The 15,484-nt window shown below is 36.8% G+C and overlaps 1 protein-coding gene across 12 annotated transcripts in view; it reads left to right on the top strand.

The window, feature by feature from the left end:
- Positions 1 to 15,484, top strand: part of MBNL1 (muscleblind like splicing regulator 1) — a 205,467-nt gene that overhangs the window by 45,691 nt on the left and 144,292 nt on the right. For 5 of the 12 annotated variants that reach the window (XM_015539324.2, XM_042956890.1, XM_007086288.3 and 2 more), the window contains exon 2: positions 9,586 to 10,627. The exons of 5 other annotated variants lie outside the window; for them this stretch is intronic. In XM_015539324.2, coding sequence (XP_015394810.1) covers positions 10,454 to 10,627 — 174 coding nt within the window. In that variant the 5' untranslated portion in view covers positions 9,586 to 10,453. Of the gene's footprint in view, positions 1 to 8,186; positions 9,332 to 9,585; positions 10,628 to 15,484 lie in introns of those variants that run through there. 2 more of the 12 variants (XM_007086287.3, XM_042956894.1) reach the window with 2 other exon arrangements.

Raw genomic sequence — 15,484 nt, 5'->3', positions numbered from 1 at the left:
TACCTGTCTCTTTTAAAGAACTATGGAGCTGGGAGCTGCCTTTGGAATTCTAGGCTTCTACAAAATACAGTATGAAGCTCTGGATTATTACATAGCCATCACAGTAATATGAGCATAATTTGTGGTTATGCTTATCTCAGACCCAGTCAAGGTTGTAAGTTATATGGAACCTTTCTCAAATGATACTTAAGCTACATTGCAGTGAAAATATGAGTTGTCAGTGCATAAACTCGTTTTGTCACGTCTTCCTCCTTTAAATCAGGGAAAAACAACTGGATCTTGACTCCCTATTAATTAAGGCAAATACAATTCTTATCTGTATGTTTGTGTGAATTTGTGATTTTTTTTTAAAAAAGCTCAAGTTAAACAGATTCTCATATTTTATTGTTACTCAGAATAAATGCATTTAACATTGGTATATTATTAAGAGTAAACTTGAGATTATTTGTATACAAGGCAATTTTTAAGGTCAATAGAAATCAATAGAAAAATCCATAGGATGATAATATTAAACCTTTATGGCTTGAGTATTTGCAAACTTTGCAATAAGAGATACATTCATAAAATGATAGGGAGTTTTGCTGATGAAATAGAAAGGAGATATTTATGTATTGTGTTGTGTCATGAGAAGTCCAGTAATTCATTTAATTGGATACACTCATGTAATACCAGAGTATATTTATAATTGGTTTCATTCATTATAGTCTGAAGAATAATTATTTTAGATGTCTCTATAAACATACATTTTATTTAATTTTCTCAGAATGATTAATAATTAAGCAATGTATTTTGGGTAGTCTTCAGTAGAAATAAGTCGGTGAAATTTCCCGGATTGAGGCCACTATGTTAGGTTTTAAATCAGACTTACCTGGAAATTCAAGATTTATCTGATAAGGTGAAGCTTTTGTACTCAGATATACTTGATAGTATTGAGAGCTATTGCCACATTAAGATTTTAAAAATTCTGGAAAGTGTGACAACTATGATTAAGGGTTCTAATAGGTATAGTTTATTTTTGGTTCTCTCTTTATCTCTGTCTCTCCATATATATATGTGTGTGTGTGTGTGTGTGTGTGTGTGTGTATACATACATATACATATATATATGTATACATATATATGTATACATACATATATATGTATACATACATATGTATACATGTATATACATATATATATGTATATATATATGAGAGAGAGACAGATATATATATATATATATATATATGAGAGAGAGAGAGAGACAGAGAGAGTGTGTGTGTGTATATATATATGTGTGTGTGTGTGTGTATATATGTATACATATATATACATATGTATACATATATACACACACACACACACATATATATATATACACACACACACTCACTCTGTCTCTCTCTGTGTATATATATTCTCTCTCTCTCCCCCTCTCTCCCTCTGTGTGTGTGTGTGTGTGTGTGTGTGTGTGTGTGTGTACAATCTTTTTTTTCCTAATTAGGGTGTAGTGTAGCGAATTGCTTTTGGAATCCTAATCTTGGGCAATAGTGTCTATCCTAACCAACACTCCTTATATACCATATATATGTGTGTGTGTGTGTGTGTGTGTGTGTATGCAATTTATCATTTCTTCTCATGTTGATTTTATAATTTAGCTCAAATAATTGAGCTTGCTCAAATGGAAAACAGGCGCAGGTTAATTATAGAGAAGACCTTAATGGCCACCAGTTGTAAGAATGAGTTTTGCCCTGCAAGGAAGGTTGGGACAGTAGGACGAGGAGGTGCACACGCAGCAGTTGTCACTGATGTACAGGGAGCCATGGGAGGTATTTCCTCAGCTTTCTCCTTAATCACCTTCATAGTTAGTTTTGAGTTGTGCAGTAACACTGTTAGGGTACCCTATAGATGAGTTGGCTACCATTTCTCATGCAGCGAAGGTCACATTTAAAAATGTCTTAGGCAGAGGTACCACCAGTCTTTTAAGAAACTAGGTGATGTTACTCAAAAGATGTTAAAAATTTAAAACTAAGATTTTGGCCCGCAGTTACTATGTCAGATAAATATAACTCATCTGAATAAACTTTAGAATTAAAGTTTGTAATTACGGCATTGCAGGGGGAATAACAATATCAGTTTTTGGCATTCCCAGTTTTGTCAGGTTAATTTCACATTGATAGATTCCAGTTGAGTCAATGTACCATTCTTCCTGAAAATTGCCAGGATGGTAAGATTTGTTTTTTCTACTGTTTAGCTCCTGAGCACATACCAGCATTATTAATTTTATTGTAGTTTGTGTTCTGATTTCCTGTTTATTATTTTGAGATATTAAATGATAGGGACAGATCAGAAATGACTACCTAAGGCTAACAAGATGACTTCTTTGTGTGATATGTAGAGTAAGCAAAACACTAAATAGGCTTAGTGTTTTTTCCTGAAGAACCGTGGTGGAGAGGCATTTGTAGTGTTATGTCATTACACTTTCTTGTAGAATAGAGGGAAATGTTAAAAGACTGCCTGTTTGAATATCATCAGGAACAAAATGCAGATTTTCTCTTCTTTTGCCAGAACTGAAAACTGATTCTGTCAGAAATTCACAGATAAATTATTTACGTGTTTTAAATTTGCAAAGCCACATGTAACTGTTTCAGATTATTCTGTGGGTAAGAATATCTTCCATCAAGTTCATAATTGAGGAGGTATATGAATACAGTTTTGTGTTAACTTCACTGCCTGATGTTTTCTTTCCAGTGAGTGGAGTTTGAGGCTGGTTTCATTCAGTTATAAAGGTGACATTGCCAATGTATCAAATGGGCATTGTAACTTTGTAGATCATAGTTGTAAACTAGTGTCCCGGTAGGTTGCTGGCTTCTGAGCCAGGCACTGTTTTGGTGCCGGCTATTTAGGAGAGGACTGGCTTGACAACTGCCTGCTCTTGTGGAGCTTAGATTTTAATGCAAAGGTAGAAGATAAGCAAATAGAAAGATAGGCACGTAATATTACACCAAATACTGACAAGTGCTATGAAGAAAAATAAAGCAAGGCAAAGATCTGGCAAGTCTGGGCTTGTGTTGAGAAGCAGGGAAGTTTTGATAGTGACTTAAATTGATAGTGGCTGCAAAAGCTTCCAGGAAGATAACTTTGTAGTAAGGACTGGATGAGGATCTAATTAGGTATGAAGCTAGTGACCATGTACACAAAGTACAGCCCACTGTTGTAATATTTATCTTCTGATGATCTTAAGCCTTTTCATTTTTTTAAAAATTTTGCCTGAAACGGGAATCGAATCAAAGTTTGCTTTTTAATTGCACAGAGGCTTCCTGTTTTATTTGGTGGTCTTATATATAAAATGCAGAAGGGACAATAATCATTTCCTAATTTGAGGCAGTTTAGCGAGTTGCTTTTGAAATTCTAATCTTTGGCAATAGTGTGTTTCCTAACCAGCACTCCTTCATTATCCTTCTGGTAAGGGACCACTTGATGATTAGGGAATTGAGCCTATCGGAATTTTATTTGTTTATTTATTTTTGAGAGGGGGAGAGAGAGAGAGAGAGAGAGAGGGAGGGAGGGAGGGAGGGAGAGAGAGGGAAGGCACACCTGTGCACTAGCAGGGAGGGGGCAGAGGGGAGACAGGGAAAGAATCTTAGGCACTATGCTCAGCATAGAGCTTGACACTGGGCTTGATCCCATGACCCTGGGATCATGACCTGACTGAAATCAAAAGTTCCACGCTCACTGCCTGAGCCACCCAGGTGCCCCGAGCCCACTAGAATTTTAAAGGAATGCTTTGACAGACAGTAGATGACTTATTTGAGTTAGTAAACTTCCCTTTCTTTGTGACCCTAAGCCCGTGCAATGTCAGAGCGGCAGACCATCTTGACAGTAGGCATGCCATTCCAGAGGATGTGTGGTTGAAAGTTACCTTTTTTCTCGGCAGTGTTTCTAAAACTTCAGTTATTTGCGTATCTCTTTCATGATGTTGTCAATATATTTACTTAAGCTTTTTTTATAATAGTCTCGTAAATTACTATATTAAATGTTAGCTTCTTTCTAAGTTATGATATGCATGTAATCACAGGCTCATGAGCTAGTTTTTGCATTCTGATGCATCTATTAAAATGATGTTGTTTCTGCATCACTTAAAATTGCCATGGGTGCTACCAGTACTGTGCTTACCCCTTGCTGAGAAACACTGATCTCAGCTTTTTGTTATATGGAGTTGAATACTGCTGAAGATTGCATTAACCCATTCGGACCATAGTTTTCCCCATGTAATAACTTAATGGCCTTGTTACTCTATTTAGTACCTTAATGAGTAGAGAAATGGCCGTACAGCTTCCTGAAATGATTAGTTGGTTTGTATACTGAAATCTCTGTTAATATTTGGGGCAAGCCCTGGGCAAAATTGTACCAGGAGTTAATTCCCTGAAGTAATGCATTGCTAATTATGGACTTGTTGACATCAGTGATCCTGGGGTTGGGGGGGGGGGAGTTATGGTTTAGGGCAAGGGGCCGCTTCTTGTCACCTTCGAACATTAGATGATGAAGTTGGCTATCTTTTCCAGTTAGATTAAAGCTGTCTTAATAAATTAAAAAAAACAAACAAACCCTCAAGTAATTACTCTGTTAACTTCCTCAATATGTAAGCTGTTTCAAAATCAAAAGCTTATGAAAAAAGTCCCCCAAATTCCCAGCTAACTACTCTGGGATGCAGTAGGACCGAAGTGCCTATATTTGGTTCAGAAGAACTGAAATGATTATTATACATATATGACTAAGAAATTTAACCATGCTCATAGAGGCCATCCAGTTCTCCAAAACAGAATTTCATACTCATGCCTTGTGTCTGCTTATCCTCTATTGCAGTATGTGTGCAACCCTTAAATAGATATTTATATGAAGCCATCCGCTGTCAGTTTTCATGCTAATATGCATCAGTTGCTGTGAGATTCATTATTACTAATTTCCCACACTTTTTTACTTTATCCTTGGTCCTTTTCTTAGCTTCCTTTCATCTTTATATTTTCTTCTTTTCCATTCTATTCTATTTCCCCCTTCATAACTTAAAGTAGAAAGTATATGTGATTTCTGATAATCACTCAAGGAGAGTGCACTGTTCTTGGTTCTTATGGCAGAATATACTTATTTGTAGGACGTGTTGCATAATGAGGAGCTCTTTAGTGTTAGGGATTTGATCATTTGGTAAAAGAGGGCTTATTATGTAGGTTTTAAAAAACTTTGATTCTTACAGTAAAACTATTCTCCAATCTTTTTTTTTTTTTTGTTCAGGGAAGTTTATTATAATATGTCGAAATATAGGTCAGAAATTTACCTCAGAAGCAATTTATCTGTTAGTAAATATCTTTACCGGAGAAATATTTTCTTCAGTAATTATTTACAAACAACACATTTTTAGAGCAAACATGTTTGTAATAATTCTCACAATCTGGACATCACCCACATACTTTTAAACATTGTCTCTCTCTATAGAATAAACATCCATTATTAGTTGAAACAGTGTTTTGGAAATTTAGTATTGATCCAAATCCTATACCATCTTAATTTACCAAAACCTTCAGTTATGAAGATTTCCAGTCTTCCCTGAAACCCTTCTGTTTGAATAAAGAGAAGGAGTACAAGACCATAATCTGATATCAGCAATTTAGGTATAATCTCAGGTCATTACCCCTTGGTGGTCTGTATCAAGGACTGGAACCCACATTGGCAGGTGCAGCTACACTAATAATGCATAAAGGTTGGTGTCCATTTTGATTGCCCAGGCTCTGTGCCTAGATAACTGTAAACACTTTGATTATCACATTTGCCTATATATTTTACAAGTAAGTAGTATTTTCAGTTTACCAATACGTATATATCTGTAATTCTGTTGATAACCCTTTTTGAAGTGACTTGAGTATCTCTGCTACAGAAAATAAAAATATCCAGAATGCCCATTTGCAAGCATTTTAATTAAAGGATATTTTATGCGTGAGTGAGATTAAGCCTGTAACATATCAAAAAGGAAAAATAATCAGCTTTAGAAATTGATTCTGTGGTTGTCTTTAGACATAACCACCAACCAGCGAAGGTATTTCTGAGGGTACCATTATCCTTTCTCATGTTGTTTGGTCCCCATAGATTATGATGAAATATTTTCTTGCTGTTCGGAACATGTCCTTTATATACATGTCTATTCTGTCAATTTGAATAAAATACTCATTTATCAAATATTTTAAACACAACTATTATATTCCAGGAACTGGGATTAAAAAAAATGGCAATAGATCCTGTTGTCAGGGAATTTATAACTTTGGGGGTAAAAGCACCAGGAGATAAAAAGTACTGGGAATATCCTGAGATGGAACAATGTTTAGCATAGTTGGCTCAGCCTTAGAGAGAAGGTGATATTTGAATAGCAGCTTAAACAAGGAGAAGAGATTTACCAGGTTGAAGGGGTGAGGACGTACCTGTCAAACCAAACAAAGGGCTAGCACGTAACAAGTCCCAGGAGCCCACAACAGCATGGCATGTGCCAAGAACCTTCCCCAGCTCCTGGCAGCTCCTTTCTATGTGGGAAGATACTAGAGGGGCAGCAGTGAGAGAAACCAAAAGGACAGAATGTGTCAGTTCAAGACGAGAGGAAACCTTTAACAGGGAGCTGGTGGAGGTCAAGTAAAGATAAAGACTAGCATAGTCTTTGGATTTGGCTTCACTTGGAGTTTTGTCGGCCATTGCTTAACAGTAAAGTAATGAGTGTGGAGGTCACAGTGATACAGATTCAAAACGGAAGAAGCAGAAGAACAGCATGTGTAGATGGCTCTTTAGCCCTTGTTCTGGGAACAGCTGATTAAGAGTATTAGGGAGGGGAGGATGCATAGCTAGGCGGGGTCCCTTTCTCCTTCCCTGCCGCCTCCTCTATTTTGGAGCTACTTCAGCATGTTGAGGACCGAGAGAAAGAGTTGAGGTAAGGCAGGTCATTCAAAGGTAGAAGAAGGAATGTGAAGAGAAAGATGTTTTGACAAGGAACGAGTGAAGGTGGAAGCCTGACCGTGTGCAAGGGGAGGGACAACTGGGAGACCAAAAGAAAGATGCAGAAAGATAGTGTAAAAATGGGTGGCAGGAAGGTGACAGGGAGTTCATGCCTAAGGGCTCCTGTTTTGACTATGAAATATTTGTTTCACGGAAGATCATTGTCTGCTGTTAGTGAGCAGAATATGGAAGAGAAGGGGCTTGAAAGTGTTGAAGTTTTCAAAAAGCTGTCCTGTGGAATGTCAGAGGGAGCTGTCCAGGGCTGGGGGAGGATTCCTACACAGCAGGAGGGTCTAAGTGACCCTGCGATATAGTAATTGATAGAGACACTGATGGGTGTGTGTGTGTGTGTTTTCAGGTGTGTGTTTGTGTTCATGTGTGGTGTTACACATGTGTTTATATGGTTGTTCATGCATGTGTTTGCATATTTTTGTACCCTAGAGGTCATTCCAGTACAGATATAGTAATCAGTCCTTTAATTACCCAAGTTATGGAGCTCCATACATTTTCCATGCCTGTGCTGGTCATTGGGGTTATGAGGTGAGTGGGTTTATTTCTGTTTGGGGAAACATATAGTTTCGTGGGTCATACATGTAAGCAAACAACACACTGTATAGGGATGCCAAAGTAATTCAGAAAAGACATGTTAATGATGAGTGGGCAGGGATGGATAAAGCGACATTTTGGAAGTTTCTTGGAGGAAGTGATCTCTTAGCTGGCTTCCAAAGGAGGTGTATGGTTGCAGGTGAAGTGCTTGAAAATTTTAGCAGGAAAGACAACAGGGGTTGTTGACCACAGATGGGTACATGCTGAAGGTCCAAAATAGTTGAGAAATTCTGAATGTGGAGCAAAGATCCAGGAGGGTGGGTGAATCTTTGAGTTTACGACTGACTCAACTTTGTTTTTCTACAACCAGAAATTAGAACCAGAAAGTTTTTTGAAAACAAAAGTACTTCTTGAGCATTGGTATGAGTTGGTTCTTTAGAACTTTTCTCAAAAGTTGTAGTCTTACTACAGTATTTCACCTACCTGGTATCTGTTGTTTTTTTGTTTTTGTTTTTTTAATTAGTATTAAGAGTGGCTGTATTAATCCTAAAATAAATTTTTAAAAATTCTGCTAGATATCTATCTGTCTATATATATGTTCTACGTTTCTACATTCATATTCTATATTCCAGTTTCCAATTGACCGTATTTGGCCTTTGAAGAAGCAAGTGTGATCAAACACTATTTATTATATTGTGCCATTGCCTCTTTGGAGTGTGAAACTTTTGGAGTTATTGAAGCTTTGTTTCCTTTGTTGGTAACACTCAAAAGGAAAAGAAACGTGTAGTTTTGTTTCTATAACTACTAAGCATTTTCTGAAAGTTTTTCCATCCTGACTGAAAAAGAAAGTAAGTTGTTAAAAGCAAAAATACCCTGCTATAACGAGCAGTCTTGTACTTCCCAGTTCATAGATCATTAGGCAATAGGGGATCCCCCAGCCCCCAACCTCTGGCTTCCTCCGTACCTCTGAAGTACATCACGCTGCCCAAATCAAATTGCTCACTTAATATTTAATGTTTCTGCGATGGAATCACTCTCCCCCCTGAGGTTGACTTCACATTTGCCAGACACACTGACAACACTACACTCCTTTTTTCCCCCACATGACCTCAGCTTCTGCTTAAAAAATGTTCAAATAAAGGATGCTTTTGTTCCTATCTCGCCCGCCTGTGATATATTGACAAAGTGTCTGCCGGCTGAATGGAATAGTTTTACAGTATGAGTGCTGCTTTCAGTGGAGGGGCAGGACTTGGGCTTTAGAAGGAAGTGAATTGGATAGGTCAGGAGAATGTACCATTTGTAAACACCCCTTTCCTTTTTTATTCACGTGTCAGGACAGCAGGAGCAGGCTGTTCAGTGCCCGTCCCTGCGCAGAGCCGGAGGGAAAAGCAGCTTGGAAGTCAGCTGCAATTTTTAAACCTTGCTTTTTATTCCCCGGCGATGATCTTCAAGTGCTTGGACTTGTCTTGGAAGCTGTTTTGAAACTAACATGGTTTAGTCCACTAACTGCATGTTGGGTAAATTCAAAACCCACATGCTCGTCCTCTTGCAGTGGAATAAGTCACATCTGATGGACATTTTCTGTGCTTATAGCATAGTAATGAACGTCTGACAGGCGCGACCTTTCATAAGACAACCCACACTATTGGCTTTCTGCCCAGAATATTGCTGCAACACTATCTGTGATTGGTTATCTCTCTATCATGCATTGCTTCACAAGGGGAAACGGCCCCTTTTTTTAATAAATCTACGATGGCTGGCTGCAATATGCCTCACTGTAAGTATTGTGTGTGTGTGTGTGTGTGTGTGTGTGTGTGTGAGAGAGAGAGAGAGAGAGAGAGAGAGAGAGAGAGAGAGAGAGAGAGAAAGAGACAGAGAAAGAGAGACAGAGAGAGAGAGACAGAGAGAGAGAGAGAGAGAGAAGCTGACTTGAATATTACTTAGTCTGGTAGCACATGGCAAGGTTGTGATACTGTAGGACATCAGTGAAGTGCTACTTAGTAAATCTTAACCTATCTCTTTTTTCTACAGGTTGGTACTAAGAAGTGCCTTTCCTGACGTCTCTGCTGCTTGGACCCGCTTCTAGAGCAGTCTCTGCTTTTGCCTTGCTTGCTGCCAGCTAGACTGTGACGACAGCACATCCACCCTCCACTTCTAGCCCAGACACCCCCATTTCTACTTATAATCAAGACAAAAGCTCTAAGTATCTGGCATTGCCCTAGGCTGCTTTAGTTTTAAAAGAAAAGTTTGCTGAAAAAGTCAGATCTCTTCTGCCAGGAAATCAAGGAGGAAAAAAAAAATCAGTTTCTCGATTTGCTCTAAACTGCTGCATCTGTCTATGCCAAACTAATCAATACCGATTGCACCACCAAACTCCATTGCAAATTCAGCTGTGAGGAGATTCCCTTTCAGACAACTTTGCTGAAAGCAGCTTGGAAATTCGGTGTCAAAGGGTCTGCCACGTTTTCATGCTTGCATTTTGGGCTCCAAATTGGCACTGGGAAGGGGTTACTGAGAGCACAAGGCTGATCCGAGGCCCTACTTTTAAACGTTCATCTACTTACGATTCTAGTATTTCTCTGTAAACCAAAACCTCTTGAATTAACAGTTTCATGCTGTGAATTTCTAGTGGGAGATCTTTTCCTTGATATTGACAACACAGTTTTCCATGTACTTTTAAAGCAGGGAGTGGGGAAAAAAGTATTTTGGAGGGGACATTTTCATCAGCCTTTTACAGTCTTATCAGTTCAGCTTTTTGAGGTTTTTTGTTTTTTTTTTGGTGGTTTTTTTTTTTTTTTTTTTTTTGGTTGTTGCTGGGTTTATTTTTATTTTTATTTTTTTGTGGGGGGCTGGGTCTGTTGGTTTCACTGCAAAATTTAACTACCTGTAAAATCTAAACATGGCTGTTAGTGTCACACCAATTCGGGACACAAAATGGCTAACACTGGAAGTATGTAGAGAGTTCCAAAGGGGGACTTGCTCACGGCCAGACACGGAATGTAAATTTGCACATCCTTCGAAAAGCTGCCAAGTTGAAAATGGACGAGTAATCGCCTGCTTTGATTCATTGAAAGTGAGTAAATATTATATTATTTTAAGGATACACAATGATTGAATCAAGGGGATATGGACACATAGTCCACTGAGTTTGGAATTATGGATTGCTTTGTTAATAGTTTAGTTCTATGGTGTCTTCTTATGGATGCTTTTGGGGTGGGGGACTTTATTGAGAAGCAATGGCACCAACTCTGGCCAAACTTTGTTTGTTATGAATAACTTTATCAGTCCTTTGATGTAATGATGTTTTTCTAAAACAGAAAGTGTCTGCATACTTTTAACTTAGTCATAGCAATGTCGATTTCTATAGGAATAGTAAATGTAGATAAATATGTGTGTTAGCATATGCATGGTCTATACAAGGCCATGGCAATAGCTGAATGAAGATGATTTGTTTTTCCTTGTTTGTAAAGTTGCTGTTACCTTTGTAAAAGAACAGATTTCCTGGCAGTAAAACTTGGATAGACTTTTTATATTAACATTTTAATATTATGGGTCTCCTTTTTATTGTATAAGCATATTATTTTAAAGCCAGAATCAATGCATTTTGTGGAAAATATAGAAGTAAGGTTCTGCTGCTGTTGCTATAGTACCCTATCTGAGGCATAAACTTTGTTGAATGTTGAGTTTTATAAATGAGTGGAAACTTTTAAGTACTATTATTTGGAGGCTTTTTTTGTTTTGTTTTGTTTTGTTTTAGTTTGTAAAATTCTAATGTAAAATAACTTAGTTCATTTTTTTTGGATCCTGATTATTTTAAAATTTGTAACTGTCTCAGCTAGAAGTATTAAAAGTTAAGCTTTTGTGGGCACCATGGTACTGAGAGATCCACTTTAGTGTATCTTGACATTCAAAAATATCATTGCTTCGTAGTTCAGGTGTCAAGTTTGAAAATGGGCTTTTTAAAAGGTAGCATGATATTGTATCCTTATTCTGACATGCAAGGTCAAGACTAGAAATGTGAAGATCCCTAGGTACTTTCTACTTACTTGGTTTTAATTGAATTGGCTTTGAATACTAATGTGTCAGTATAATTCACTCTTTGAACCTGTGAGACAGGAGTCACTATCATTTCTGCATCTGTAGGGAAGTAAAACTTTCGTACATCCATCTTGTCTTTTGCAAGCAAAACAAAACAAAACAAAACAAAACAAAACCTCCTATTGTAATAAAAATGCTTTCTTTAATAACATGGGGTGAATTAACTGATATAGTCAACCCAAACGTTAACTCATAACTCACCCTGATGTGTTTGTTATATGGGTTAGCTTATGAGTTGTCTATTGCAGTTAATTGCTTCTTGGCTCAGTTGGGCTGCTTACTTTGCTAAAGTTTTCACCAAAGACTCAAGGATATTCTCTTCAGAGTGGGATATCAAAGGAGGCATTCACAACAACAAAGATATCTTACAGTGTTATATTATTGTTAATGTTATAGTCCTAAAGATCAATAAGCCAGAAGTTATAGATTACCATGAGGCCTTTTTCTTTCCTTTGAAAGGCATCATTGAAGGGCACAGTGGTTTGTACTTTTGTGACTATGTATTCCTAAATTCCTGCTGACTGAATTTAGGTGTAATTAGAGACGGGGACCCGTAAAATGAGGGGCAAAGGGCTAATTACCCTTGTCGGTAACCAGCTGTGTCCATAAGTAACCCTGTTTTGACCCAATTACTAGTAAATCCAATTTTTAATCCTACAGACAGTTGATGGTGCACTCGTAGCTACAAAATGAAGGACATTAAACTTGGCTGTGACATTGAGTGGTTTCACAGAAGACCTGCCTCCCCAGCATTTGGAAACATTGTGAAACATTAAAATTCAGTTGCTATTTTTCCATCTCAAAATATTTTTTTAGTGGCTGCTCACTTGTGGACACAGAACAGGCTCCCTTTGAGTAAAACGGCAGCATTGCTGTGTGGTTAACAAGATTCAACTGCCACATCAAGGACTTTTTTTTTTTAATAGCAAGTAATTTTAAGATTTAAATTTACTTATGAAATGAACGCATTATAGCAGCTAATCAATGCAAACTTTGTCCTCATTCTTTGTTTCTATGAGAAACTAAAATTTAATTTATAGTGTCTAAAACTTGGTAAAATATTTTGATTTGAACAAGAGGAAAAACATAAACACAACTTTGTGTGGAGGTTCATAGCAGGAACAATAGCTCCTGAAATGTTAGTGAAATGACTATATTAAGAATTCATTTAACACATTTTGAATATGTAATTAAGTATTCATGTTTCCAAACCCACCTTTGGTAGACACGTATTTATAACTAACACATTCTGTGATTCTTAATACAGTATTTAGAGTCCTGGCTTTTAGATAGCTGTCTTGCTGTATTCAATTTGGTGACTAAAATAGATCAAAAACGTATTTTAAAACAGTTAAGGTAACTCCATGACTCGTGCTTGAAGTTCTGAAATTTGGAAGCCTTAGGAGCATAATTCCATGCCAATAACCACTAGATCATTTGTGTTGTCTCGGAGAGTAAATGGAAGGAATTTAGAAAACATGTAATATTCTCACTTTTTTAATAAAATGTGTTGTATGTATGTCTACAATCCATAGTCCAGCCTTTTGTGACTTCTTGAGCCGTGAGATGGAGGTAGCCTGTGTAATCTACTATTTTTAGCAAGTTAGGAAAGCAAACCAAATACTCTCTGAGAGGACCCTGTGAAATGGCTGTACCCTTCAGCTGTGCTGTTTCAGACTTTGGCCAGGCTCCCAGGTGACTTACGTCCATAGCAGACTTCTACTTAGAAGAGGAGAATTTGTTTCATTAAAAACAGAAGTTGAACAGTTCAAGACAGTATTTATGCAAAAGAAATAAGTTGGCATATTACTAAAGGTAATAGGAAGAAAATTAGCTGATGGTATTTCAGTGGCGTATTGTTGATTTCAAAGTTTAAGTAATTAGATTAAATTTACTACATGAAAACAGAATTCTTTGTCATAATGGATGTGTTGCTAAGTAAAGTCAGAATACATGATAATTAGGAATATATGTATATATTAAGTACGTTGGGAATAGAATGGTAACAATAAGAGACCAGAAGCTGTAATAATGTGTGTTAGTTTATAAATTAAACAATATTTTAAGCGCTTGATCATTCTAACTTAATTTTGGTTTTATACTCGCAATAACAATTTACAACAGTCTAAGAATATATTCAGATTGAGAATTAGATTGCTTACACACTGTAGATTTGAGTGTTTTGGCTGTTTCAGACACCCTGAACATTTGAAAAGAGATTATTTTATGCTGTAAAGGATTTTTTTTTCCTTATGACTTGTGAAAGGGATACCAAAGAGAAAAAAACTGAAAGAAAAATGTCAACCCTGAAAGCTGCCATTAGAATATTGTATTTAAGAAATGATTCAAATCACAGTAAATTGGCAAGTTACCTATTTTGTTCAGTAATAATGGCTCAACTAAAACATAGGTAGTTGATTTAAAGAAACTCTACAGAATGTATTTTATTGTGATGTCAAGTAATTTATGCTAACACAAAAATATGTTTTCACCATGTGATCAACTCAAAATGACTATTGCTTACTGAATTATTCTTTTTCAAATGTCCGTCCATTTTTCAGGTGTTGGAGGAAGGGCTATGTAACCTTTATATTTACTGTCTATTTTCTGAAAATCTAGCAATTTTTTTTTTTACCTTTGAAAACTTTAGTCACTTGTTTTCTTATCAAATTACGCAGTTTAAGATAATTAAGGATTCATTTCACTATTATACACGTTTGTGTATACAGGTAGCACAGCCAATCAGATTTGTTGTAGACACATCAGGGGTCAGATTCCACTGCAGAGCAGCATGGAATCAAGGATCCTGAGTGAACACATTTAAAGAGCCTCTAACGACCTAGCAGAATAATTGAATTCAGCTATTAGGAGATATACAAATACGTAAACATCCAGGTAAATGAGCAACTGGAAAATTTAGAGCCAGTAAGGCAAATCAAGTGTCTAGTTGGTCACACAGGGACAGGGTGGCATAACTGGACATTATAAAGTGGTCCTGAAGGTTTTTATAGTTATATTTTAGGAGGTCCTCCATTGTGAGCACAGTGTATTTTCAACGTGCCAACTGCCTGTGTTGCTGCTGCTCTAAGTTCCTGGCATAGTCTTTTCATCATATCTTTTAAACTGGCTTACTTGATAATCCTGCCAAAGTGATTTTTGCGAAGTTCAGACAAATTTCAGATATTTGCAAATCTTGAATCAAAACTTTGATGTAGTAGGCTCCTAATTGGAGTAACTTTTACTAAGCGTTTTGTTGTTGTTACTGTTTGTTGTTCTGTTAATGGCATCTCCCATGTGATATGAAAGACTTGGATGGATGATTATGTATACATGTAACTCTGTAGGTACATATTCAGTGTCTTTCAGTGACAGGTTGACACAGGACTATCTTGTTTCCCCTTATAACTTAGGAGATGAACTAACTATAAGGCATCACGTGTGAAGCCATGCGTATCATGTACGAGTTCAAATTATATTCCCTGAGCAGAATCTTCACAGCTTTGTAAAGAATACCCTGTGAATGCACGGTGATAAGCATCTTTTTTTAAATGAAATTCTCAATAGCTATAGCTGCTTTGATAGTGCTTACAATTTTATTCACTTACCTATTTATATTCTTATAGTTAGAATTTTTTTTAGAAAAACATTTTTTAAATGAGTTAAGATTTTTAAACTTGGACAAATTTCAAGTCATGTTTTGAGTCATGCTACTTTAAGGCACTAATTCTAAAACTAGTTATTTTTTTCCTTTCATAAGATTTTGGTACGCTGCTTCTATTTCTCTTTTTCTCGTTAAACCTTCCTTCAGTTCCTAGGTGTGACAAACAATTTA

Source organism: Panthera tigris, chromosome C2, assembly GCF_018350195.1.
Source record: "Panthera tigris isolate Pti1 chromosome C2, P.tigris_Pti1_mat1.1, whole genome shotgun sequence".
Taxonomy (NCBI): domain Eukaryota; kingdom Metazoa; phylum Chordata; class Mammalia; order Carnivora; family Felidae; genus Panthera; species Panthera tigris.
The sequence above is the reverse complement of the archived record's forward strand: the minus strand, read 5'-3'. Positions and strand labels throughout refer to the sequence as shown.